Here is a 27,492-nt window from a genome sequence, read left to right as displayed (position 1 = left end):
GAAAAGACCTCCAAGATCATCTGGGCCAACCATCCCCCTACCGCCAATATCACCCACTAAACCATGTCCCCGAGTACCATATCCTGCCTTTCCTTAAACACCTCCCCAGGGATGGTGACTCCACCACCTCCCTGGGCAACCCGTCCCAATGCCTGACTGCTCTTGCTGACAAGAAATGTCTCCCGGTTTCCAACCTGAACGTCCCCTGGTGCAACTTGAGGCCATTCCCTCTAGTCCTATCGCTAGTTATCTGCAAGAAGAGGCCGATCCCCAGCTCCCGCCACTTCCTTTCAGGTAGTTGTAGAGGGCAATAAGGTCTCCCCTCTCTCCTCCAGACTCAACAACCCCAGTTCTCTGAGCCGTTCCTCAGAAGACTTGCGTTCCAGACCCTTCACCAGCTATGCAGCCTTTATTTGGACACATTCCAGGGCCTCGATGTCCTTCTTGTAGTGAGGGGCCCAAAGCTGAACACAGTACTCGAGGTGCAGCCTCACCAGAGCTGAGTACAGGGGGACCATCGCCTCCCCGCTCCTGCTGGCTGCACACTCCTGACTGGGGGACACAGGGACACGGGAACAGTGTGACAGGAGGACACAGGGTGAGGGGGACGTGGGAATGGGGGGATATAGGGGCAGAAGGGCAGGGGGAAAGGGGGACCTGGGGATGTGGGGACAGGGGGATGCGGGAACAAGAGAATATGGGGACAGGGGGATGCGGGGACAGGGGGACCACTGGGACCTCGGAACTGGGGGACATGGGAACAAGGGGACACATGACCACGGGGACACGTGACCACGGCGACACGTGACCACGGCGACACGCCCCCCCCCCAGCACTGCCCCTCGGGCGACACCGCCCGCTCCGCACAGCCCCACCCCCCACCGGCTCCCCCACCCCGGACTACATCTCCCAGCACCCCCCGCGCCGCTCGCCCCGCCCCCTGCTCCCGCCGCCGGCAGTGACGCCAGGCGCTTGGATTTTTTCCCCGCGAAAAGCGGCGGCCATGCAGCGGCGGATCACGTGAGCGGCGCGGCGCCGGGACCCCCCCCCTTTCCCTCGGGGGCTCCCCCCCCCCATTTCCCCCCCCCCCGGTGCCGGCCGTGACCGCCCCCCCCCCCCCCCCTCCCTTCCAGGTCCTTCTTCGGGCCCCCCCGGGCCGCGGACGGCGGCGCCGCTCCGTGAGTGGGGGTCTGGGGGGGGGGGATTTGGGGAGGAGCAAAATGCTGGGGGGGTCGGGGGTGCTGCCCCTCCCCCCACCCCACAAGCTCCTCCCCCCCCAGGGCTCCCGCCCAGCAGCAGGGGCAGGGCCCCCCCCGCGCCCCCTCCCCCTCCCTCCTCCTCCTCCTCCTCGGAGCCGTCGGCGGAGCCCCCCCGGGACCCCCCCGAGGAGCCGGCGCCGCTGGAACGAGGGGACCCCGATGGGCGGGGGCCGCCCTCCCCCGGGACCCCGGTCAGAGACTCCCCGGTACCCCCCCGGTGCCCCCCTGGTGACCCCCGATGCCCCCCGGTACCCTCCCGGTAACCCCTCGTACCTCCAGGTGACCCCCCGGTGACCCCCCCGTACCCCCCGGTATCCACCCAGTACCCCCCGGTGACCCCCCGGTGCCCCCTCCCAAATCCCGCCCCCTCCCTGCCCCCATCGGTCCTAGTCCCTCCCAGTCCAGCCCTAGTCCTGCTCTGGCACCCCAGTATCTCCCAGTCCTGCCCCAGTAACCCCCCAGTCCCCCCGTTACCACACCAGCCCCATCCCAGTACCCCTTACATCTTACACTGTTATTCCCAGTATCCCCCCAACATCCCACCAGTATCCTTCCAGTATCCTGCCCGGTGTCAGCCAGTGTCCCCGGCCCCAGTGTCCCCCTCAGCACCTCCCAGTATCCCCCTAGTGTGTCCCCCAGCATCCCTTCAGTGCCCTCCCAGTGTGCCCCCCAGTATCCTCCCAGCATCCCCCCGGTATCCCCCCAGTGCCCCCCCAGTATCCTCCCAGCGTGCCCCCGGGGCCCCCCAGCTCCCCCAGTATCCCCCAGTGCCTCCCAGCATCCCCCCAGCTCCCCCAGTATCCCCCCAATACCCCCAACAGGTCCCATAGTATCCTCCCAGTGCCCCCCCAGTGCCCCCCCAGCTCCCCCAGTGCCCCCCACACCCCCCACCCCATAACCCCCCCCCCTTCCTCACAGGGCCCTGCACCCCCCCAGCCCCCTGGCTCCCCCCAGTGCCCCCCCGCCCCGGGGGTCCCAGGGGACGAGGACGGGCCCCCCCCCCCCAAGCGCTGCCGCCAGGCTCCCGGTGACCAGGACCGGGGACCTCCGGCCGCCAGCAGGTGGGTGACAGCATGGTGGGGGGGGGGTGGCACCCATGGGTGCTGGGGGTCCCCACCGTGCCACCGCTGCCCCCCCCCCTTTCCCCCCCCCACCCTGTGGTCTCCCCGCAGCCCCCAGCCGCTGGACCCGTCCCAGTATGACCCTGCCAGGAGCGGGTACCACCCGCTGCGGGACGCCTGCTGGGGGCCCGGGCAAAGGTTGGGGGGGGAGGGAGGAGGGGGGGGGGGAAGAATTTGGGGGGGGCGGGAGGGGCTGGGATGGGGTTGGGGGGGCTGGGATGGAGAGAGGAGCTGGGATGGAGGGGGGGGAAGGGGGGTTGGTGGGGATGGGGACGTTGGGGTGATGGGGAGGGGGTAGGGGGGGTGCTGGGGGGGTAATGGGCTGGGAGGGGGGTTGGGGGGGTTGGGGGGGTGATGGGGGTGGGGGGTAGGAGGGTGTGGGGGGAGCTGTGGGGGTGGGGGGGTGATGGGGGGGCTGTGGGGGTGGGATGGGGGATTGGAGAGACTTGGGGGGAGTGGGAGGGGGCTGTTTGGGCGTTGGGGGGGGCCGGGGGTGTCACAACCCAACCCCCCCCCTCCCTTTTCAGCGTCCCCTACCTGGCGGTGGCTCGCACCTTCGAGCGCATCGAGGAAGCCTCAGCCCGGTGAGACCCCGTGGGGCGGGCCTATTTTTTTTTTTTTTGGGGGGGGGGGTGGGTACAGGGACACGTAACCCCCTCCCCTTATCACTGACCCCCCCCCCCCCAAGGCTGAAGATCATCGAGACCCTCAGCAACTTCCTGCGCTCGGTGCTGGCCCTGTCCCCGGGGGAGCTGCTGCCCTGCCTGCGCCTCTGCCTCAACCGCCCGGGGGCCGCCTCTGAGGGGCTGGAGCTGGGCATCGGCGAGAGCCTCCTGACCCGCGCCCTCGCCCAGGCCACCGGTACGGCCCCCCCCCCCCCAAACCCTGGGGGGACACCCCCGTGACCCCCCCCCCATCTCCTTAGATGATATGGTGGGGGGGGGGGGGGGGGTGACGGTGACGTCCCCGCAGGCCGGCAGCTGGCGCAGATCCGCAGCGAGGCGCAGGACAAGGGGGACCTGGGGCTGGTGGCCGAGAGCAGCCGCTGCACCCAGCGCACCGTGGTGGCGCCCGCCCGCCTCAGCGCCGCGGGCGTCCTGGGCAAGCTGCGGGAGATGGCCACCATGTCGGGCAACGCCGTGAGTGCGAGGGTGGTGGTTGGGGGGGGGAGGTCACTGGGGTGTCACCCGTTGCGTGTCCACCCCGCGTCCCGGGGGTGCCAGCGGGGCTTTGGGTTTCGCAGTCGGCCAGCAAGAAGATCGGCATCATCAAGGGGCTCTTCGTCGCCTGCCGGCACTCGGAGGCGCGCTACCTCGTCCGGTGAGGGCCTGGAGGGGGGGGGGGGGGGTTTATGGGGGGGGGGGGGGAGGGGATCACAGCGTGTGGGGCTGCCCCGTAGCGACCCCAGAACCTCCTGGCGTGCCCCCTCTTCCCTGTCCTCCAGGTCGCTCAGCGGGAAGCTGCGCATCGGGCTGGCCGAGCAGTCGGTGCTCACCGCCCTGGCACACGCCGTCGCGCTCACCCCCCCGGGGCAAGGTGAGGCCGTTGGGGGCACCCTGGGGACACCGGTGGTGGGGGGGGGGGGGCGGGGGGGACACCCGGTTGGTGACGCCGTGGCTGTGTGTCCCCCCGTCCGCCCCAAACCTCAGGGTGGCCGCCGGCCGTGCTGGACGCCGGGCAGGGCATGGCCCCCGAGGCACGCAGGGCATGGCTGGAGGAGCAGAGCCGCATCCTCAAGCAGACCTTCTGGTGAGGTCCCCCGGGGGGGCCCCGCTTTGGTTCCCCCCCCACCCCCACCCCGGGGTCCCCGTTTTGTCCCCTGGGGTCCCCGTTTGTCACTTCGATCCCCTTTCATCCCCCAGCGTCCCCTTGGCTCCCCCCTTCTCCCCAGGGTCCCCTTTTGTCCTGGGGCCCCTATTGGGAGGGGGTCTGGTGGGTAGCAGTGCCAGGCCGTTTACCACCCCCCCCCCCCCCTCATTTGGCACTGTTAATTCCCCCCCACCACCACCATGGGCTCGTTAGGACCAAGGAGACGCGGTGCTCCCAGTCCTGCTCTTCCTCCCTCCCTCCTCTTCCTCCTGTTGGGGCTTGGCCTGAGTCCCCAGGGATGGGGAGCAGCCCAGCGCCCCCGTTTTTGGGAACACGGGGACAGGGAGGGGACACGGGGACAGGTAAGGGACACGGGGACAGGGAGGGGACACCGGGGCTGTCCCCGCAGCGAGCTGCCTGACTACGCCGCCATCGTCCCGGTGCTGCTGGAGCACGGGCTGGAGCAGCTGCCCCAGCACTGCGGCATCACCCCAGGTACTACGGGGTGAGGGGAGGTCCGAGGGTCTTGGGAGGGGGTTTTTTTGGGGGGGGGCACGGCCTCATCCTGTTCCTCTCCCCTCCCTAGGTGTCCCCCTGAAGCCCATGCTGGCCCAGCCTGCCCGTGGCGTAGGGGAGCTGCTGAAGCGCTTCGAGGAGGCAGCGTTCACCTGCGAGTATAAATACGACGGCGAGCGAGCCCAGGTAAGGCCTTGGGGGGTATTGGGGGGTCCCTGGGGTGCTGCCCCCCCTCATTCATCACCTCCATGCATTGCTGTTTCCCCCCCCCCCCGCCCCAGATCCACGTCCTAGAGAACGGGGCCGTCTTCATCTACAGCCGCAACCAGGAGAACACCACCGCCAAGTACCCCGACCTCGTGGACCGCATCCCCAAGGCAGGTGGGGGGGATTTGGGGGGGAGTCCTGGGGGAATCGGGGGGCTCATTTGATGCTGAGCACCAGGCCCCCCCCCACCCTCTCTTCCCGTCCCCCAGGTGCTGAAGCCCGGTGTGCGCTCCTGCATCCTGGATGCAGAGGCTGTGGCGTGGGATCGGACCACGAGGCAGATCCAGCCCTTCCAGGTGCTGATGACGAGGAAGAGGAAGGTGAGAGCAGGGGGCAGGGACATGGGGGACAGTGTCCAGCCAGTGCCGTGACACCCCCGTTCCCTTCCCCCCCCCCCCCCCCCCCCCCAACGTGTCCCACCCCACCGCAGGATGTGGACGCAGCTGCCATCAAGGTGCAGGTCTGCCTCTATGCCTTTGACCTGCTCTACCTCAACGGGGAGGTGAGCGTGCGGCCCCGGGGGGATGACATTGAGTCTCCCGGGGGGGTGACATGGCGCCCCCCTGGGGGGTGACACCGCGTCCCCCTGCAGCCGCTGGTGCGGCAGCCCCTGGCTGCGCGGCGCAAGCTTCTGCGGCAGTCCTTCGAGGAGGTGGAGGGCGAGTTCGTCTTCGCCACCGCCGCGGACACCCGCAGCGCCGAGGAGGTCTCGGACTTCCTCGACAAGGCCATCAAGGGTGAGCGAGGCCACCGGGGGCGCGGGGTCGGTGTCGTGTCCCCCCCCCTCCCCCCACCCCTTCCCTGGGTGACGATGGGTGCCCCCAGCCTCCTGCGAGGGCCTCATGGTGAAGACCCTGGAGGTGGACGCCACCTACGAGATCGCCAAGCGGTCGCACAAGTGGTTGAAGGTGAGCGGTGGGACCCCCTCCGGGTTTGTCCCCATGTCCACCCCCGTGTCTCTGAGCCCCCCCCTCTCTCTCTCTCCAGCTGAAGAAGGACTACCTGGATGGGCTTGGGGACACGCTGGACCTGGTGGTCATCGGCGCCTACCTGGGCAAGGGCAAGCGTGCAGGGATCTACGGGGGCTTCCTGCTGGCCTGCTACGACGAGGAGAGCGAGGAGTACCAGAGCATCTGCAAGGTGACCCCTGGGACCACCTGTGGGCTTGGGGACGTCGCAGGGGACCGTCCCGAACCCTTCCTTGTCCTCCCATGCAGATCGGCACTGGTTTCACGGAGGAGAGCCTGGAGAAGCACTATGGCTTCCTCAAGGTGAAGCGCTGGAGAAGCGGCGCCTTGTGGATGAGCGCCGGGCCGGCTCCTGATGCTGTCCCTTCGTGTCACCCTCCAGGAGCATGTGCTGGCCCAGCCGCGTCCCTACTACCGCTGGGACAGCGGGGCGGCCCCCGACCGCTGGCTGGCGGCGGTGCAGGTCTGGGAGGTGAAGTGCGGGGACCTCTCCATCTCCCCCGTCTATAGGGCAGCCGTGGGGCTGGTGAGTGGGGCAGGAGGACATGGGGAGGTCCTTGTGTTCGGCCCCGGTGGCATCTCAGCCCTGTGGGTGTCCCCAAGGTGGATGAGGAGAAGGGCATCTCGCTGCGCTTCCCCCGGTTCCTTCGTGTGCGGGAGGACAAGAAGCCGGAGGAGGCCACCAGCAGCACCCAGGTGCTGGGGAGGGGATGGGGAGGGAGCCTGGGTGTCCCCATGGGGGGGGGGGGAGCGGGGGGACACAAGAAAGGGGGGTGTCATCACTTCCTCTCCCTGTCCTGCAGGTGGCTGAGCTGTACAAGAAGCAGCAGCAGATCCAGAACCAGCAGCAGGCAGAGAAAGGGGAGGACGAGGAGTTTTACTGAGATACCACGGCCCCTGTGGGGTCCCCCCAGGGCCCCCCTACCGTGGGGGGCACGAGGTGGGGACACTGGGGCCTGACCTTGCTCTGTCCCTGAGGGCATGCGTGTGGCTACCCTGGGGACAGGGACACTGGGACTTGGTGTCACTCCAGGCAGGGCCAGGTCTCTGCCCCTTTACTCCTCCCCCCCAGGACCCCCCTGCCTTCCCCTTTTGGGGGCCCCTGCATGCTTCCCATCAGGGACAGGGATGCACAGATGTGGTCATCCTCTATCCCTGGGGTCCCCCTGCACCTCTCTTCCATAACAGGGACCATAGGATTCCCCCTCCCCCCCACCCCCAATCTATGGGGTCCCAGGGTTCCCCCTCCATCCCTCGGGTACCCCCTCCCTGCCTCTTCCCCAGGGTAGGGACCCCCCCATACGTAGCCCTTCTTCCCCAGGGTCCCCACGTCCCTCCCCTCCAGCCTGGCGTCCCTAGGGCCTGATCCTGCCCAAGCTACCTCTCTGCCCCCTGCCCTTGTGTCCTTTATACCTCCCTGCTGGGACAGGGATGCTAGAACACGGCCATCCTCCGTCCCTGGTGTCCCCATATCCCTCTCCTCCAGCAAGGGGACCCAAGGACATGACCCTGCCCCATCCCCGTGTGCTTCTTCCCCACTGCAGTGGCCGGGGACTGTCGTCCACCTTCATCCCCAGGGTCCCCAGGTGCTTCCCCTCCAGCACCAGGGTCCCCATGTGCCTCTCATGGACAGCATCCCCTCACCCATCCCCTCTGCTACCGTGTCCCTAAGAAGCTGCCCCTAATAAAGCCAGGGGCTGTTTTTTTCTACTTCCTTTATTTGCTGCTGGTTCCCGGGGCTGGGGGGGCTGGCATGGGGCTGTGCTGCTTCTCACCACCCTATAACCCGTTCCTCCTCACCTCCTAGTTTTGCTGCCCCCTATTTACCCCCTGCCCCATGATTCCTGCCTAAGCCATCTCCCTGGCACTGCCCTATGCCCCCCTCCTGCCCCATATCCCCTTATCCCTTCCCCATGCCCCCCTCCCAGCACTGCCCTATGCCCCCGCCCACCCGATGTTCCACCTCGTGCACCTGCCAGGCTCCAGAGCCCTCTGGGGTCAGTGGGGACTGTCCCAGGGGGCTTCTAGCAGGGACCAGGTCCCTCTTGGGACCCAGGCTCAGTGGGGCCAGCAGAGGGACATGGCGGGGATGCAACAGGGTCTTGGCTCAGGAATTGAGGGGACTGTACGCTTCCATGGGAAAATGGGTGCTCTGTGGGACTATGCACCTCTATAGGGTGCTCTATAGGACCACAGCCCTCCATGGGGTGTTGGAGGGCACTGTGCACCTCTGTGGGTTGTGTGCTCTGTGGGACCAGGACCTCCCTAGGTTGCTCTATAGGATGATGCACCTCTAAGGGGTGCTGGAGGGCACCCTGTGCCTCCACGGGGTGCTCTGTAGGACCAGGGACCTCCATGGGGTGATGGAGGGCATGTAGGCACCCGATCACTAAGGGGCTTCCTGGTACCATCATCCCCTTGTCCTCCCCTCCCCAATATCGCTTTCCTTCCTCCTGCTTTCATGGAGCGTGGGATGCATGCCTTTGGGGTGCAGAAGATGGGGCACGGGGTCCCTTCTGTATTCCCCAGGACCTGGGAGGGGACAGCCCGTCCCTTTTGTGTCCCTGGGTTATGGCATGGGACATCTGGTCCGTCCTGTGTCGTTGGGATGTGGGGTGGGGATGCGTGGTCCCCCCTGTGCCTGCACCCCAGGGGATGGGGACGCATGCTTCCTCTTGCGTCCCCGTGCCACTAGATGGACACCTGGCTCTGCCCTAAACGCTGTGCCCATCCCAAGGCCAGCCACGCGATGGTCTCTGTGGTGCCAGGACCTCTGGCCAAGCGCTTTTCTATGGGGTGCTGCTCCTCTTCGTTCCCTCTTTCTGTTTCAATTCCTCTCCTTCGTGTTCCTGATCTCCTCCAGAACCCTAAATAACGCCTGAAATCCTCCCCAGGTGCTCTCACCCCTTTTGTCTCCGCCAGCAGCCTCCCTGCAGGTTTTTTTAGGGGTGGGGGGGAGAGGGTGTTTGTTTGTTTTGTTTTTTTTTTTTTTCTGAGGTTTTCCCAGGTGATGGAGCAGGGCCACCACCACTGCCCTATAGTCACCAGCAGTCACCCCACCATAAGGGTTTGGGGTGGAAGGTCCAACTCAATGCGTGGCTCCGAGGCTGGTGCCACCAACACAGTTTTGGGTTTCTTGATCATGGGAAGGTCTGCGTGGCACCGAGCCTGATGGGGAGCACTTTTCTATGAGGGGGGAAAGGGTTTTTGCCCAGTAGTTAGCAGGGCTGATTCATAGGGTTTAAAACTAGATTTGAAGTGGGAGAGGGACAAAACCAGGCCCAGGGCAAAAAGTAGAATTGTGACCCTGGACTTCAGGAGAGCAAACTTTGGCCTCTTAGGGGATCTTTGTGGAAGAATCCCCCTTTGCCTCTTTTGCTCCTCATCTGGGGCCTCCTCCACCCCTTGAACCCCAAGCATCCCTTTACCCACAGCAGCCTGTGAGCACTGCAGGAGACTCTCAGAGTGCTCTGAGGATGATTTCCTGCTCCAGGCATGTGGAATAATTGCTGGAGGTGACTTATTGAAATTAAAGCTTTGTCCACGTATTAAAAGAAGGTTTAGCACTGAGGAAAATCCCAGGGTGAGACCCAGCAGATATGCAAGGAATCTGTTCATGGTAGTCCCCTTGGCAACATAACCCGGAACCTTACATATTGGCAACACCAGGGGAGCTGGGTGTGCTGACTCTAAGTAGCACGGAGGGTGGAGCAAAGACACCGTGTCCAGGCTCTGTGCTATCACTGCAGAGATGGGGAACCTGGTGATACTGTGGAATTGATAGGCTGATAACCGAATCATGTCCTCTGGGTGAGCTTTGCTTGTTATAATCTCATTATAATGCCGAAACACACCTCCACTCCAAAGGCTACCCACCTCCAGAGTGCGACCACTGAGCGTGCACTCTGAATTTCTCTAAGCCTATGACTTTAAACATGAAAAAAATTTATACCAGTCATAACAAAGGTACATTTGACTAGAGTCACTCAAGCTCCACCTAAAAGTAGGAAAATAGTATAGAAATGGCTCAAGAGAGAAAAAAATGTTAGGGAAGATACCATCAAGTTGGAAGGACATCAGTGGCTTCTGGGATCAGTCAACAGGTTGAAACCTCTCTTCCCACCCCAACAGGGATGCCTACTGAGTGAGATTCAAACCCTTGGGTATAATGAGTGTTTCCCCAGGAAACCTAACATTCTCTGTAGAGTTGCTTCATAAGTTAATTTATATGTAGTTGGTTGCATTGGTCATATTCTTGGTATTTGCATGTGCTTGCGGTAAAGAAGTACTTCCTAACATCCAACCTAAAACTCCCCTGTCGCAACTTTCGCCCATTCCCCCTCGTCCTGTCACCAGGCACGTGGGAGAACAGACCAACCCCCACCTCACTACAGCCTCCTTTAAGGTAACTGTAGAGAGCGATAAGGTCGCCCCTGAGCCTCCTCTTCTCCAGGCTGAACAAGCCCAGCTCCCTCAGCCGCTCCTCGTAAGACTTGTTCTCCAGACCCCTCACCAGCTTGGTCGCCCTTCTCTGGACTCGCTCGAGCACGTCCATGTCCTTCCTGTAGCGAGGGGCCCAAAACTGAACACAGTACTCAAGGTGCGGCCTCACCAGAGCCGAGTACAGGGGGACAATCACTTCCCTAGACCTGCTGGCCACACTGCTTCTTATACAGGCCAGGATGCTGTTGGCCTTCTTGGCCACCTGAGCACACTGCTGGCTCATATTCAGCCGACTATCAACCAATACTCCCAGGTCCTTCTCGGCCAGGCAGCTTTCCAACCACTCATCTCCCAGCCTGTAGCTCTGCTGCTTGGGGTTGTTGCGCCCCAGGTGCAGGACCCGGCACTTGGCCTTGTTGAACTTCATACAGTTGACCTCAGCCCATCGCTCCAGCCTATCCAGATCCTCCTGCAGAGCCTTCCTGCCCTCGAGCAGATCGACACACGCACTTAGCTTGGTGTCATCTGCAAACTTACTGAGGGTGCACTGGACGCCCTCATCCAGATCATCGATAAAGATATTAAAGAGGACCGGCCCCAGTACCGAGCCCTGGGGGACACCACTTGTGACCAGCCTCCAACCAGATTTGACTCCATTCACCACAACTCTCTGGGCCCGGCTATCCAGCCAGTTTCTAACCCAGCGAAGCGTACGCCAGTCCAAGCCCCGAGCAGCCAGTTTCTTGAGGAGAATGTTGGGGAACGGTGTCAAAAGCCTTACTGAGGTCAAGGTAAACCACATCCACAGCCCTTCCCTCATCCACCAAGCGCGTCACTTTGTCATAGAAGGAGATCAGGTTCGTCAAGCAGGACCTGCCTTTCATAAACCCATGCTGACTGGGCCTGATCGCCTGCTTGCCCTGCAAGTGCCGCGTGATGACCCTCAAGATAATCTGCTCCATGAGCTTTCCTGGCACTGAGGTCAAACTGACAGGCCTATAGTTCCCCGGGTCTGCCCTCCGGCCCTTCTTATAGATGGGCGTCACATTGGCTAGCCGCCAGTCAACTGGGACCTCCCCCGATAGCCAGGACTGCCGATAAATGATGGAAAGCGGCTCGGCCAGCTCCTCCGCCAGTTCTTTCAGTACCCTCGGGTGCATCCCATCCGGCCCCATCGACTTGCGCACATCCAAGCTCCTTAGCAGGTCGCCAACCATTTCCTCATGAATAGCGAAGGCCACATCCTGCTCCCCATCCCCTTCCGCCAGCTCAGGGCACTGGGTATCCAGAGAACAACCGGTATTGCCGCTAAAGACTGAGGCAAAGGCGGCATTAAGCACCTCAGCCTTTTCCTCATCCTTAGTAACTAGGTTTCCCCTCGCATCCAGTAAAGGATGGAGATTCTCCTTAGTCCTCCGTTTCGCATTGATATATTTGTAAAGGATTTTTTGTTGTCTTTAACGGCAGTAGCCAGGTTGAGCTCCAGATGAGCTTTGGCCTTTCTAATTTTCTCCCTGCACAGCCTCGCTACATCCTTGTAGTCCTCCTCAGTGGCCCGCCCTTTTTTCCAAAGATTATAAACCCTCTTTTTTCTGCTAAGCACAAGCCGCAACTCTCTGTTGAGCCAGGCCGGTCTTCTTCCACGCCGGCTCGTCTTTGGGCACGTGGGGACGGACCGCTCCTGTGCCGTTAAGATTTCCTTCTTGAGGAGCGCCCAGCCTTCCTGGACTCCTCTGCCCTTCAGAACCGCCTCCCAAGGGACTCGGCCAACCAGCGTCCTGAGCAGCTCAAGTCAGCCCTCCGGAAGTCCAAGACAGCAGTTTTACTGGTCCCCTTCCTGGCCTCGCCAAGAATAGAGAACTTTACCATTTCGTGGTCACTCTGTCCAAGACAGTTTCCGACCACCACATCTCCCACCAGTCCTTCTCTGTTTGTGAAGAGAAGGTCTAGCGGGGCACCACCCCTGGTAGGTTCACTGACCAGCTGCGTCAGGAAGCTATCTCCCACGCTCTCCAGAAACCTCCTAGACTGCTTTCTCCGTGCCGTGTTGTGTTTCCAGGATATATCCGGGAAGTTGAAGTCCCCCACGAGGACAAGCGCCGACGATTTTGCAACTTCTGTCAGTTGCCTATAAAACTCCTCATCCGTCTCCTCGTCCTGGTTCGGCGGTCTATAACAGACCCCGACCAGGACGCTAGCCTTGCCGGCCTTCCCGCGGATCCTAACCCACAGGGATTCAACCTTATCATTCCCAGCCTGGAGTTCCACAACATCAAAAGATTCTCTAATGTAGAGAGCCATGCCACCACCCCCTCTGTGCTGCCTGTCCCTCCTGAAGAGCCGATAGCCAGGCATTGCAGCACTCCAGTCATGGGAGTGGTCCCACCACGTCTCCGTGATGGCAACCAAGTCGTAGCCTTCCTGCTGCACGATGGCTTCCAGCTCCTCCTGTTTGTTACCCATGCTGCGTGCATTAGTGTAGATGCACTTCAGCTGGGCCATCGCCTTCTTCCCCAGCCTAGCCATTGTTTCCCCCGGCACGGCTCCAACAAGCCTTGTTTGAGCCCCGTCCCCCTTCTCGCCTAGTTTAAAGCTCTCTCTATGAGCCCCGCCAGCTCCTGGCCTAGGATCCGTTTTCCCCTTGGAGATAGGGACCCATCTGAGGCCATCAGGCCGGGTGCCGAGTAAAGCTCCCCATGGTGAAAAAACCCAAAATTTCTGTGCCGGCACCAGTCTCTGAGCCACCTATTAACCACGTGAGCTTTCCATGTCCTCTCCGTGCCTCTCCCTCCCCCCGTAGGGATAGACGAAAACACCACCTGCACTCCCGCTCCCTCCACCAATCGTCCCAGCCCCCTATAGTCCTGTTTGATAGCCTTGAGGCTTCTCTTTTCAAGATCATCACTGCCAGCCTGGACTATCAAAAGCGGGTAATAGTCAGAGGGGCGAACCAGGTTTGGAAGCTTCCTGGTAACGTCTCTGACCCTGGCCCCAGGGAGGCAGCAGACTTCCCTATGTGTGGGGTCAGGCCGACAAATAGGGCCCTCCGTTCCCCTGAGTAGGGAGTCGCCCACAACAATCACCCTTCTTTCTTTCTTGGTGGAGGCAGTCCTGAGGCATGGAGTCAACTTCCTCACCTCAGGCATCCTCCTGGGCAGGCTTCCTACCTCGTCCTCACCCACCGGTCTCTCAAGCTCCAGGGCCTCAAACCTATTGTTCAAGGGCACCTGGGAAGGCAGCGCCGGAAGGGGAGGGCATCTCCTGCGAGGTCGAGAGGGGACCCGTCTCCATTCCTCCTCAACTCGCAGGTCCCCTCCCTCTGCCCGATGGCAACAGGGCAGGGGGTCCACCCCCCTTTGGGGCGTCTCACCCCGGTCCCTCTCCCTCCGGTCCTGCAGGGAGTCACTCCACCAGTCTATCTCCCGCTCGCACTCCCTGATATCCCTCAACCTCTGCACCTCCTCCTTGAGTTCCGCCACCATGCGGACCAGGTCGTCCACCTGCTCGCACCTCACGCAAGCAGTCCCTCTGCCTCCCGCCGATGGCAGCAAGAGGCTCAGACACTCCCCGCATCCGGAGACCTGAACCGCCGCATGTTTGGACGGGCAGTCGGTCTGGGTGTGTACTGACTTCCTAGAGAAAGCACCGTGCCTGGTGGAGACCATTGCAGCCCAGCTGACGGGAGAGTGCCGTTAGAGGAGGTGTCCCTACGAGCGGGTGTGAGCGCTCCGCCCTTCCTGCCCGTGCTAACTGCCTCGCTAACTGCCGCGTCACTCCCTGTTTTCCGGCCCTGGTCGCCGCGCTCCTGGTCGCTCGCGCTCCCTAAGGGCTGCCTTTGAACGGCCGGGGGGAGGAGCTGTCGCTGACGCTGCTGGCTCCACCTACGCCTCGTCAGCCTCCCTCACGAGGGCTGCCGGTGCCTGGCGGCTCCCTCACGTAGGCTCGATGCCTGAAAAATAGCCCTGCCTGTCCCGATCCCGCGCTCCGCTGCAGCACGCGTCTGCCCCGGAGCCGGTCGCCTCGGCAAGTGGTGTCTGAAATGACGGTGGTGCCCGATTTAAAAGGCCCGCCGCTGACGCTGTCGCTGACGCTGCTGGCTCCGCCTACGCCTCGTCAGCCTCCCTCACGAGGGCTGCCGGTGCCTGGCGGCTCCCTCACGTAGGCTCGATGCCCGAAAAATAGCCCTGCCTGTCCCGATCCCGCGCTCCGCTGCAGCACGCGTCTGCCCCGGAGCCGGTCGCCTCGGCAAGAGGATGCAGTCAGTCCCTTTTTGGTTGTGCCCAGCGACAGGATGAGAGGCAATGGGAACAAACTGAAGCACAGGAAGTTCTGGCTCAATATGAGGGGGCGCTTCTTTATTGGGAGGGTGACAGAGCACTGGGACAGGTTGCCCAGAGAGGATGTGCAGTCTCCTTCTCTGGAGATACTGAAAACCCGCCTGGATGCCATCCTGTGCAATGTGCTCTAGGTGATCCTGCTCTGGGAGGGCTGGACTAGATGACCTTCAGAGGTCCCTTCCAACCTCGGCCATTCTGTGATTCTGTGATTCTGTGGCAAGTCCACCATGGTCATCATGTTCTCCAACCCTTTCAACTACCTCATATCCCACACTGAGTTTTGCCATTCTGTGATTCTGTGAACACACAAGCTCCGGAAGCTGCATCCAAAAATATGCAGATGCACAATTCTGGGAAATTCTGTGTGAGCTCCAGAGGCTGGCTGTTTTGGTATCATGATAGCAAGAAGCCACTGGGGAGGTGCTCACACTGCTTAGGACACCAAGGAAGGAATGGGAATGCAAGAGGATGCTGAGCAGATACCAGCTTGAAACCCAAGCAAAGTGGGCGCAGCAAGTTATGGCTTAATTTCTCCATATTTTTCAGGTATGAAGAAATGATACCTTAGTAACATTTTTTTTTTTAACAGCTAGGAAACAAATATTTGGCATAAGGAACTTGTTTTGCCTTCCATCCTCCATATGAAGATATTCTCAGCCATTTGCATTCATAGAATCCTAGAATCATGATACAGCTTCTGCTCTGGCACCTGGAGCCCCTCCTGCCCTCCTTCTTCACTGCCCGTGGTGCCTTCAGGGTTCTTTCTCTCTCACTTTATCACTTTATCTCATAGCTGCTGCTGTCCCTTTTCAACCTGTCTGGAACTGGCTTGTCTCTAACATGGGGCAGCTCCTGGTTTCTTCTCACAAAGGCCACCCCTGCAGCTCCCCTGTGCTACCAAACCCCTGATGTGGAAGCCCAATACAAGGGTTTTTATATATTTATTCATTTGTTTGTTTATTTTGTGGAAGGTTTTTTTTTTTTTTTTTTTTTTTTTTAAATGTCATGGTCAGTGAGCATATGAGATTTAAAGAGGGGAGGGAGAGGAAGATGAAATCTCCCCTTTGGCTCAGTAGTTGCTGTATTGAGAAGGGACTGAGGGCAGGGTACTGGGAAAGCAGAGGGGAGGAGGAGCTCAGCTGAAGCATGGGAATGATGGCAGGACCACAGGAGGGTGGTGGCTGCAGGTCCAGGGCATGGACATGGGCACGTCTGCAGGCCAGGAGGAGCCTCACAACCCACGTTTAGAATCATATAAGCATTTAGTTTGGAAAAAAACTTCTAAGTCCAACCATTAGCCTAGCACTGACAAGTCTACCACCAAACCAGGTCCGCAGGCACCACCTCTACACGTCTTTTGAATACCTCCAGGGATAGTGACTCAACCACTTCCCTGGGCAGCCAGTTCCAAAGGTCTATAACCCTTTAAGTGAAGAAAGTTCTCCCACTGTCCAACCTAAACATCCCCTTGTGCAACATCATATGTTACAGAGGGGGTAGGTTGTTATGATGGACCTCAGCTAAGACTGTAACCAAGCGCTGCAACTCTGCCAGTCCTTCCTATCCCCTCGCTATTGTCCTCTTGTGAAATGTACCCGTAGGACATCTTCGAAGTGCCTACAGTGTCTGCTCCCAGAGCAAGTTTGCTCATCACCAAGGGTCAAGCTGAAAGCAGAAGATTCGGTTCCCCCTCAGAAACTTGGCTCCATGTCCTGCAAGTGCAAGCAAGGATGGGAGGAACAAGCACTGGGGAGGAGCTGTGTGGGAAGCATCCTCCTGTAGGAGGAAGCATCCTCCTCTATCGATCTTTGCTATATTTCCTCCCCAGCTGGTAATGGTGGACCTGAGCTCAGCCTCTGCTGAGCCACCTCCCTCTGCATTCCTGCTGGACTGGGAACAACTTCTCCAAAAGTTTTCTGATGCTGGCTGAGGCACCCATGGGTGAGAGGCTGTCTGCTCGTGCTGGGCTTGGGACTGCAGAGGTCCTCCTCATCCTAGCAGGGCTGTGTGGTGAGTGCCTTGCATAGTCTCCTCCCTGTGCTGGCTGCATTCTATGTTTTCAGAAACACCATGTTGGGTTGCTGATTCTCTTCATTTCTGTGCAGCTTAATTATCGTTATAAGGTACATGTCTAGAGCAACCTGCATGGGCTTCATGGACACTGCTGGAAGTGGCATAGATGCAGAACTACCAAGCCCACCTGCAAAGGGCAGTTCTCTTCCAGCTGGTTGCTGCAGAAGGCTTGAGTCTCCCTCAGAAGTGCTAATACCTTCTAGAAGGTGGATGCCACAAAGTGGGAGAAATTTTTATAGTGGTAGAGTCACGTGGCAAATTAGGAATGAGAAAACAACCTACAGGAAATGGAGAGGATTGCTGCCCAGCTGTCCAAATCATACATTGATTATCAGAAGAAAACAGAGTGAATTGCAAAGGGATGACAGAGGCAGCCAAGTAAAAATTGGGAAAGGTGTAGAAATCAAGTGTGCTGAGTGAATGTGGTGCTGCCTTCTCAGTAGTGTCAACTATGTGTTGTAGAGCTTGAATGGCTGAAAAAAGAGGGGGAATTGGAAATGCCAGCCCTCTGATGGGGTAGTAAATGCTGTGGGGTTGATATGCTTGGGCCAGACTGATCTGAGGAAGCAGGATAGAAGTTTGCAGAAATAAAGGAAAATAAAGGAACTCATGTTCCTTATGCTGTGGTAAGGTTATCAATTCAATAAAGTCAACCGAGATTTGTGAGTGCAACATTTCTGGCACATGGTGCTCTGAGTGTACAGCCTTGCTCAAAATTGCTCCAACAAAGAGCCTGCAATTCAAATATTCATTGCTTTTTTTTTTTTTTTTTTTTTCAGTCATGTAAGTTCATCCTGAAGCCTGTTCACTTGAAAAACAGTTGGTCTTAATGTATTTTGTTTTTCCTTGTTTTGAGAGACCGTATTCTCATCTATCAGTAGGTGGAGAAGCCTGGGGTTTGCTCAATGGCTATCTGCCATGTGTCCTTGTCAAAATTATGATAATAAAATTATGACTGCTTGTGTCCTCCTCTTGCTGGTTCTTCCCTATTCCTTTCAGCCAACGGGTAGAGACTGTCAAGATGCTCCTTAGCGTTTTCTTTTCCAAGATTTCCTGCTAACTTTTCCTTCCCTTTGCTCTCCCTCATTGCCAGCATCACGTCCTGCCCAAATAAGACTCGTGAACGGCCCTGACCCCTGCACAGGGCGACTGGAGGTGTTTTACAATGGCACCTGGGGGACGGTGTGTGACGACCACTGGAGCCTTGCAGGAGCCCGTGTGGTGTGCCGGCAGCTGGGCTGTGGGATGGGTCTGTCTGCTGTTGGTGGGGCTCGGTATGGGCGAGGAGAAGACCCCATCTGGCTGGACAACGTGCAGTGCACCGGGACAGAAGCTGCTCTTTCTGAGTGCCAGGCACGGCCCTGGGGAGCTCACAACTGTGGGCATGGGGAAGACGTCAGTATTGTGTGCTCGGGTGAGTCTCGCTCCTACCGCATCTTGGACCAGATGACTTCCAGAGGTCCCTTCCAACCTAAACCATTCTGTTATTTTGTTCTGCAACAACTGCTGGGGACAGCTGAAGGATGAAATTGTGGGCAGGACAACTACTGATCATCCTAGGAAGACGTTCTGCTAATGTCAGGTGGTCCTGATCACAAAGCAGCCCCATGGAACATACAATATTAGTCTTAGAAGACAGGTTTCTGTCTCACACCATTGCTTCCAGTGGGTGCCAGATCAGAATCATAGAGTGGTTTGGGTTGGAAGGGACTTTTAAAGACCACCTAGTCCAACCCTCCTGACATGGGCAGGGTTACCCTTCACTACATCAGATTTCTCAAGGCTCCAGCCAATCTGACCTTAAACATTTCCAGGGAGGGGGCATCCACCTCCTCTTCAGGCAACCTGCTCCAGTGTTTCACCAGCCTCATAGTACAGAATTTCTTCCTTATATCTAAAGCTTAAGTTCACCTCTTTGAATATCCCTGTCTGCAGTCATCTCCTTTGGAACAGTGCAGTGCACTGTTATAATGAGGTCTGATCAATATGGTTAAGTGTTGGGACATAAGTCATGCCATCCTAAAGCAGCATTTGCTGGAGCACTCAGTTCTCCATCAGCATCTATTTTAGGAAGAGATGGACCTCTTGTCACCCACAGATGATGTTGTTCACTGGGTGTCCTCTGATTGTGCTGTGAGTGTCGGCACCTGACTCACAGATTTTGAGCTGAATCCTGCCCCTACAGGTAGGCAGAATTACTTCCCTCACATGATTCTGCAAAGAATTCACACTCTTCACACTCTTACTCCAGATAATTTCCAAATGTTGTTCTTGGATTCAAGACCTCTTCACATCTGTCATGGAGGCTGCATTTCCCTGACCATTTCTCAGCTTCACCGCCTCCTGACTTCACAGGGATTAAACCCTTCACGGGTATATCCTGACTGTCAGACACTGTCCAGAATCACCTGTGAGAATAAACTGATCCTAAGCATTGTAGGCAACTGCATGCTCAGCAAAGTTACTGATCATTTGCTCCTAAGCACTGTAAGCAGCTGCTTTTCCAGCAAAGTCTCTGACTGTTTGCTCCTTGGTGGTGTTTGCAGGGGCACCCACTCCAAGTCTGACCCGTGCCAGGCTGGTGAATGGCCCTGGCCCCTGCTCTGGCAGAGTGGAAGTCTTCCATGACAGCAGATGGGGCACCGTGTGTGATGACGGCTGGAACCTGACAGATGCTGAGGTGGTGTGCAGGGAGGTGGGCTGTGGCTCAGCTCTGTCAGCTCCACCTGACGCTGCCTTTGGGCAAGGGGAAGGACCCATCTGGCTAGATGATGTGACCTGTGCTGGGACAGAGACTTCCCTTTCTCTGTGTCAGGCCAGTTCCTGGGGAAGTCATAATTGCAAGCATGATGAGGATGCTGGTGTTGAATGCTCAGGTAACTGGCTCCACCCCCACCCCCTTTTTTATTTTATTTTTTTTAAGGGATTGGTGTAGAAAAAAGAAGAGTTTGAAATGATCCTAGGTGTAGACATCTACATTGTAGCCCTGCAAATGGAGGTGGGAGGAAACCCGTGATGGGCTAATGTGTGCTAGGGAAAGGAACAGGGAGCTTCAGAGGTGGTGTTCATCCAGATGTTACACTTGTGGGATGAATGGGGAGGAGATGAGTCCCCTAGGGGAGCCTGCTCTTCTCAGTTTGTGTCTGCAACCTCCTCACCCTCCAGCTGTGAGATTCTGTGATAATTTAAGCACTGGGCTTCCTGCTCCGAGGGCAGCTCCAGTCCTGGCCTGGATATCCAGATGTTTGGTGCTTGTCTCTTTCCAGAACCAACTCAAGTACGTTTGGTGAATGGCTCCAGCCATTGCTCAGGGAGAGTTGAGGTCCACCACAACCAGCGGTGGGGGACAATTTGTGATGATGGCTGGGACCTGAGAGATGCAGAGGTGGTGTGCCGGCAGCTGGGCTGTGGGACGGCTGTGTCAGTCCCTGGCAAGGCTCACTTTGGGCAAGGACACGATCCCATCTGGCTGGATGAGGTGAACTGCACAGGGACAGAAGGCGCCATCACAGAATGTAGTTTGGAGCCCTGGGAGGAACACAACTGCAATCACAACGAAGATGCTAGTGTTGTGTGTTCAGGTAAGTGACCAGGTCATGGTTTCAGAAAGGAAATTTAAACTAATTTTAGTTTGCTCCCTGCATGCATGTTGTTTTCCTTTGTGTATGATGCCATTGCAAGCAGCAATGCTTGGGAGGTGAGGTAACTCCATTCCTGTAGGCATCACAACAGCAGATTATCTGGATGCACCCTTGTGTGTCTGTGCTAATCCTCTATCTGACACCGTAAAATGTCCCTTCTCAAGTGGCTTGCCATGTCCATCATGTCATCATCCTCTCTGGATGTTTAAATGTGTGTACTCAGACGAGTCATTTGGCCTTTGACACTTGCCATACGTGGCTGCAGGCTATTCCACTTCTACGTGCCAAGTTTCTTTTGGATCTTTAGAGGCGGTGCAAGATTGGAAGATATTCCCACATCACTCCATCTTGCAATGATATGTCAGCCCTTTGTCACCAGAAAAGCAAGTCTGGATGATCTCAGGCAATATTTGCGAGGAGCTTTAGTAGAGGAGAGCAAATAGAAAAACAGCATGGAAGGACTCTCCTCAACACAGCTTCAGCCAAACATTTTTGCTAGAGTAAATAAATGTCATCAAAAAAAAAAATTTCCTCATTACATGTGCCCTCTGAGGGAGATGTGGTCGCCCTAGGAGACCTTTGAAGCTCATTCTTATGTTTATGGTTTGAATATGGATGTCCATATTACCCACAGGAAATACTTTCTGGGAGGCATCCTGTTTTTACCTTCTTCTGAATATGACCAGGTCTTTCTCTTACTCAGTTGCTTCCAAATGAAGATGCTGATGCAGATGGGGGAAGCACAGTTATATGCTTGTACGTGGCATGGTTGCATGTAGCTGCAAACATCTGCTTCAGAGGACTGAACTGTGCAATGTTTATTCATTTCTCTCATTCCCCCTTTAGAGCCCACAGAACTGCGGCTAGTGAATGGCCCGAATCGCTGCGCTGGGCGCGTTGAGGTGCTTCACCACCAGCAGTGGGGCACTGTGTGTGACAATCACTGGGACATGGAGGATGCCAAAGTGGTGTGTCGTCAGCTGGGCTGCGGTGCTCCAATCTCTGCTCCAGGCTGGGCCAGGTTTGGCAGAGGCTACGACCCCATCTGGCTGGAGAAAGTGACCTGCTCGGGGACTGAGGCTGCCCTTAGTGAGTGTGAAGCCCAGACATGGGGAGTCCACAGCTGCCACCATGGGGAAGACGCCAGCGTGGTGTGCTCAGGTAACCCTCTGCCACATTTCTCCTGCCTGTCTGCAGGGAGAACTCTGCTGCCGCTTAGACACGGACATGTCTTCTTCAGAAGGCAAGGGGATAATAAGGTTCCTGCTGCCAAGAAGCGTTGCGAGGAGGATCCTATCACTGCTGCTTCTCCCATTTTTCCCGGCTCATTTTCAGCTTGAGTGAATAGTCATTGAGCTTCTCACGGAGCTCCCATAGTGCAAAAAACTGTGCTGAGTCTCATGGGAATCCCTGTCTAGTAAAGGCATGATATCAGGGAGCCCAGAGTACAGAGTCACCATCTTTTGCAAGATCTGATGCCCAGGCTTGTCTCCACCAACTCTTCCTGAAGGTTTTTTTGTGTGTATTCCTTTGTTTCAGAACCAGAGGTGGTTCGGCTGGTGAATGGCCCAAGCCGCTGTGCTGGGAGAGTTGAAGTCCTTCAACAGCACCAATGGGGGACGGTGTGTGACAATGCCTGGGACCTGAGTGACGCAGAAGTGGTGTGCTGGCAGCTGGGCTGTGGGACAGCAGCTGCAGCTCTGGGCTTGGCTCACTTTGGCCAGGGACACGGTCCCATCTGGCTGGCTGAGGTGAACTGCACGGGAACAGAAACTGCCCTCTCCAAATGTGGGGCCAGGCCCGAAGGAGTCCACCTCTGCCACCATGGAGAAGACGCTGGTGTGGTGTGCTCAGGTAGCTGCTGATCATCTGCCGATGAGCTTTTGGGTTCCAACACTGCAGGAGCTCAGTGGGTTGCTTTTCCTTTCTTATCTATGTCAATGCTCTTCCTACATGTGAATCTTTAACTCCAAGGCAAGATCAATGCTGAACAAGTGGGGATTCACCCTCAGTGTCATATCAAGCACTCAGTCTCTCCCTCAGCAGCTCTGCCACCAAGTGACGACACGCTCTGCCTCTTTCCATTTCAGACCCTACTGAGGTCCGGCTGGTGAATGGCTCAAACCGTTGCTCTGGGAGAGTCGAGGTGCTGCATAACCAGCGATGGGGAAGTGTGTGTGATGACGGCTGGGGCCTGGATGATGCAGAAGTGGTATGCCAGCAACTGGGCTGTGGTACAGCTATCTGGGCTCCGCCTGCAGCTCGGTTTGGGCTGGGGTACGACCCCATCTGGCTCGACGATGTGAATTGCACAGGCTCAGAGGCTGCCCTCTCCGAGTGCAGAGCCAGGCCATGGGGAGACAACAACTGTAATCACAAAGAAGATGCCGGTGTGGTGTGTGCAGGTAAGCTACTTTCATTCCTTCATGGTGCAGCTCTGGAAGGAGCAATATTGGCAGCCCTGGTGGATTCAGTATGTTGCTATGCCTCTTAAGGGAAACATATGGATAGCTCTATTTTGCTCATGTCTCCTGCCTCTGTACAGATACCTATTTTCAGGTCCCTTTACACATTGACCCTTCTCACTACCTCCAGTCCATGTAGTATTGTTGGACTGCCAGACTCTCAATCTATGTTTCCATAGCACAAAATTTAGGTCTACGTTCAGGTTTCTCCATATGAACTAGGTGGCCGAGCCTTCCCCCTCCTGTTAAAGTCCAGGGTGGCCTTGTCGATACAGCTAATGAATGTTGAATGAACTCCAGACAGGCGTGGGTCTCCCATTCGTCCCTGTATCATGTCTGTTCCCTCCTCATGGTTTATTTGGTTGCCTGTGAACACCTAAGATAAGATTAGATGCCTGTGTTTATGCCAATGGGAGCCTTCACATCACATTGCATCTGGCCACCACTTGAGGTCCTGTCTTCTACTTTTACGTGTCTGACCTGCATGTGTCTTTTTAATTCCAGGACCACCTCAGCTCCGGCTGGTGAATGGCTCCAGCCGCTGCTCTGGGAGGGTCGAGGTCCTTCGTAACCAGCGGTGGGGGACTGTGTGTGATGACGGCTGGGACCTGAGTGATGCAGAGGTGGTGTGCCGGCAGCTGGGCTGTGGGACGGCTGTGTCAGCTCCAGGCTCAGCTCACTTTGGGCAAGGCTCCAGCCACATCTGGCTGCAGGGTGTTGAGTGCACAGGGACAGAAGCTGCCCTCTCTGAATGCAGGTCCAGGACGGGGCAACAGAGTTATTGCAGCCATGGTAAAGATGCTGGTGTTGTGTGCTCAGGTAAGTTTTTTCTTGAATACCGTTATTCAGGAGAGCACTGGGCTGTGCTAGAGGAAGGAAGAGCATGACTTTGCTGGAGACTCAATCTCCTCTGAGTCTGGGTAATGCCAAGCCACACAGAAGAACTCAGATTGCTGTTCTGCGGAGGTTTGGTCACTGCTTGCCAGTGAAACTTTAGGGAAGTGGGAGATCCCGAGAGAGGCTGAGCTGGTGATGGGAACGAGAATCTGAGCAAAGCAAGGAGAGACACAACAAGCCTCCGAGGGATGGGAAGAACAAGGCTTTGTTTATGGACCTAGAGGATGAATTTTAAAGTTTGATGTGATCAAGAAAACAAGTAAAAACTATCAGATTAAGAGCAAGGTACGAAGAAAGGCCCATTTTCCAAAGATCAGAAAGGGAGATTTTTACAAATTGCACTGTTTCTATTCTTTTCCAGCAAGCATGCCCAAATTTTCTCTGTCACAGAAGTTTTCTTATTCTAGTTGGTACTAATTACAACTTAGCTTTAAATATTCAAAGTCCCTCCGGAGTTTGGGGATGTTCAGTATAATAACGGGATCAGACACCTCCTTCACAAAGGTCCAGGTGATTTAACATCTCTGAACACCATGAGAGCAGCAGCATGTCTGCTTGCAGTTTGATGCTAAAGGAGTCCAAATTGCAAGGTTGTTGGCCATTGCAGAAGCTTTTTGGCATGTCATTTTCAATGGCTGGAAATGCATACAGAAGTTCCTCAGTTACAAATGTCATAAAACGTACAAAAATCAATGACATGCATTAGCTACGTGATCTCTGTGAGCAGTGCAGACATGGATGGAGGCTTCCAAAAAGTGCATGCATTTTTTTATTTTTATTTTTTCCAGATCCTGTGGCACTACGACTGGTGAATGGCTCGAGTTTCTGTGCTGGGAGAGTCGAAGTGCTCCACAAGCAACTGTGGGGAACAGTGTGTGATGACGGCTGGGACATGGAGGATGCTGCAGTCGTGTGCCGGCAGCTGGGCTGTGGGGTGGTGGTCTCAGCCCCTGGCAGAGCTTTGTTTGGGCGAGGGCATAATGCCATCTGGATGGATGACGTGAACTGCACAGGGGGGGAAGACACCCTCTTGGAGTGCCTGGCCAGGCCATGGGGGGAACACAACTGTGACCATGGGGAAGATGCTGGTGTGGTGTGCTCAGGTAAGGTGCCCCTGTTGGTATGGGAAAGCCTTTGGGCATGCAGGTGTCATCTCCTTGCTGAATTAGTGCCGCCCTAAGAGCGCATGCTTGCTGGTGGCTGAGGAGGCAGAGACAAACGGAAAATGAAGATGGAATTTCCTTCAACACAAGCTGAGTCTTACATTTCTAGAACCCACCTGACCCACAGGATTAGTGGGTCCATGGTCTCTGTGGTCAACACCATGGTCACCATATGTCACCATGCACCATGGTCAAGAGTGTCATCCCAGGATGTGGATAACTTGAGTATGTGCTCAACACAAGTTGCAGGGAATGATCACGACAATAGGGAAAAAAATGATGAAAACCTTTCAGAAAGGATGGAGGAAAGGGAGGAAAGACTACACCATGGGGAATATCCTTACAACTGAGCAGGGAAGTTGAGAGTCATGGTTGGCAAGACTTGCCCTGGCATCCACACTTGCTCCACTCTTTCCAACCACTTTTGGACAAATCTCAAAATGTGTTCTCCTCATGGTCAGTAAAATAGAAAGTTGTCTCTAGGACATCCGTACCCAGTGAATTATCCTGGAACGGATGCACTTGCTTGGGAACCACCCAGACTCAGAAGTACTCTCCTTTATGCATCTGGTACCTCCTGCAGAACGCTCCATTTTAACTGGTCACCCAGGCTTCTTTAAGGAAAGAAACCTGTGGTTGTGGGATGTGGTTTGCAGAAAGGACCATTTTGCAGTCATCCAGCCCTGCCAATGCCCACTGCAAATAAGTTGCTCTACAGAATGAGCAGTCAGACTGATGGCACCTTGAGTGGCCTTGACTTCCCCTTGAGTGGTCCACCAAAGTGGTCCACCTCTAAGGCAAAGGCAGCTGTGATGCACTGGATGGTGCATGGATGTGGGCAGTGAACGGCCAGCACCAGTGCAGAGGACAGCTGGAGGTGCTACAGCACCTGGGGGACTGTGCTTGATGGTGACAGGGACCTACCAGAAGCTCTTTGTGTCTCCTCTTCGGATCGGAATCATATGATCACAGAATAATACAGATTGGAAGGGATCTCTGGAGAACTCTGATCTAGTCCTCTCACCATGAGACCAACTAAACCTTGTTCATGGCCTTGACCAGTGAAAATGTAAAAGTCCCCAGGAATGAAGGTCCAAGTGCCTTTCTGGTCTCTGTTACAATATTTAACCATCCTTATGTAGAAAAAGAATATTTTCCACTATCTAATGTGAATTTCTATTGGTGCACATTGTGCCTGTTTCTTCTTGTCCTTGTGTGCTGCTGAGATGTCTAATTATCTCCTGGATTAGCTCTGGATGAAGGAAAATTTGCTTTCTCCCCACAGGCTATGTTTCAACCACCCCAACACAGCCTGTGCCACTGCTCCCATTGCTGGTCTCAGTCATCTTTCCAGTGTTGATGCTGGTCTGTGGGGCTGCTCTGTGCCTGAAGAGGAGGCAAGTGCGAAACAGGGCTTTTAGTCCCCCTCCAGGTGAGCTCTGTCGTGGATGAAGAGGGAAATGAAGTTTCCAGAAGGGTATGGTTGGAAGTAGGCTTGCTAAAATGTTGATGTCAGCATACTTTGGGCAGATTTCTTTCCTGTGGCTCATACTGAAAGGGACTTCCTGTTCTGGTTTAAGTCCTTCGGTTCCTTTCTCTTTTCTCTTTCTATCCACTGCTCCCCTTTCACATTAACATCATATTTCCAGCTGGGTTACTGATGCTCTTGGTGGTGGGATGGTCTTTCAAGTGGGAGCACCTCCTCAAATGCTCCTCTTCTCTCTGTTGCCTGCTCCACTTGTTCATTAAGCAGGAGCTCTGAGCTCTGCTCTGTGGGTTCCCAGCTCCCCCTTGGGAAGGACACTGGGGATATTTCATCTTTATCCAGCAGCTGAGAAAGGATCAGGAAGTGTGTCTGTGCCTGAGTTTTTAAGGGTGTCATGGAGACTCTTGGAAACCAGGGTTGAGAGGTTGGAGACACCTGTGTTGAACACTTGCATGTTTTCTTTTCAGAAACGAGGGATGGGGTTGGGTACGATGCTGCTAGTTTTATCAGTGCTGTCCTCTACCTTTTTCACCTCAGGAAAAAGACAGGACAGTGGGAAGGCACCAAGACTGATGAGCTCCAAAGGGTTGGGTTGGCCAGAGGTGTTCTTATGAGTGGTGTGTTGGAGTCCAAAAGAACATGCCCATCTGTCTCACTCATGGGAGGGTCACTCCTAGGCCCATGTGTGACCCAACCAAGGAGACATCTTTTCCAGGTTACATCCTGTTTCTTTGCCAAATGCTGAAACCATGTGTTGAAAAGAATGCCATCTGTAGGCTCTTTGCATGTAGGTGGCAGCTTGGGTGGGTGGATCAGTGTGTAGTTTTGGGGGTGGGAAAGAAGAACTTTGGGATGAAGGGTGCTGTGTGTGGACCATTGTGTTTGGTCAAGGGTGGTTTCTTCAAAGCAGGCTTCATGTCTGAGTACTGGCAGTCAATAGTGTATATCCCATGCTGCTGGCATTAGTCAAGCCAACTTGATTTGTGCTGTCTCCAAAGCAGTGAGCATCCTCAGTGGTCTTGTAAAAGAGGAGGAAAACTCAGGCAG

At 56.5% G+C, this 27,492-nt stretch overlaps 2 protein-coding genes across 2 annotated transcripts in view; both read left to right on the top strand.

Moving 5' to 3' along the window:
* The first annotated feature begins 1,003 nt into the window (after positions 1 to 1,003).
* On the top strand, positions 1,004 to 6,824 carry LIG1 (DNA ligase 1). Its single transcript, XM_050716036.1, has 22 exons — positions 1,004 to 1,020; positions 1,134 to 1,178; positions 1,887 to 1,953; positions 2,214 to 2,518; positions 2,908 to 2,964; positions 3,069 to 3,241; positions 3,353 to 3,519; positions 3,624 to 3,700; positions 3,825 to 3,916; positions 4,030 to 4,129; positions 4,599 to 4,684; positions 4,776 to 4,891; positions 4,987 to 5,082; positions 5,182 to 5,292; positions 5,403 to 5,474; positions 5,565 to 5,709; positions 5,798 to 5,880; positions 5,960 to 6,112; positions 6,190 to 6,243; positions 6,323 to 6,466; positions 6,544 to 6,636; positions 6,744 to 6,824. The coding sequence occupies exons 1-22, from the start codon at positions 1,004 to 1,006 to the stop codon at positions 6,822 to 6,824; spliced, it is 2,334 nt and encodes a 777-aa protein (XP_050571993.1).
* A 10,887-nt stretch (positions 6,825 to 17,711) lies between these two features.
* LOC118259887 (deleted in malignant brain tumors 1 protein-like) overlaps positions 17,712 to 27,492 on the top strand; it is a 46,014-nt gene continuing 36,233 nt past the window's right edge. The window contains 9 exon segments of the mRNA XM_035569745.2: positions 17,712 to 17,799; positions 17,887 to 18,207; positions 19,340 to 19,669; positions 20,060 to 20,374; positions 21,281 to 21,595; positions 21,974 to 22,321; positions 22,525 to 22,865; positions 23,415 to 23,739; positions 24,585 to 24,899. Coding sequence (XP_035425638.2) covers positions 17,712 to 17,799; positions 17,887 to 18,207; positions 19,340 to 19,669; positions 20,060 to 20,374; positions 21,281 to 21,595; positions 21,974 to 22,321; positions 22,525 to 22,865; positions 23,415 to 23,739; positions 24,585 to 24,899 — 2,698 coding nt within the window.

This window comes from Cygnus atratus, chromosome 32 (assembly GCF_013377495.2).
Source record: "Cygnus atratus isolate AKBS03 ecotype Queensland, Australia chromosome 32, CAtr_DNAZoo_HiC_assembly, whole genome shotgun sequence".
In the NCBI taxonomy this organism is placed as follows: domain Eukaryota; kingdom Metazoa; phylum Chordata; class Aves; order Anseriformes; family Anatidae; genus Cygnus; species Cygnus atratus.
Note: the sequence above shows the minus strand (reverse complement) of the source record. Positions and strands in the feature narration are given on the sequence as shown.

Excerpts from the sequence above, each read along its gene's own strand:
- LIG1 (XM_050716036.1), top strand. Across the intron at positions 3,520-3,623 it reads CCACCATGTCGGGCAACGCC|TCGGCCAGCAAGAAGATCGG; the intron begins GTGAGTGCGAGG and ends TGGGTTTCGCAG. Across the intron at positions 4,130-4,598 it reads ATCCTCAAGCAGACCTTCTG|CGAGCTGCCTGACTACGCCG; the intron begins GTGAGGTCCCCC and ends CTGTCCCCGCAG.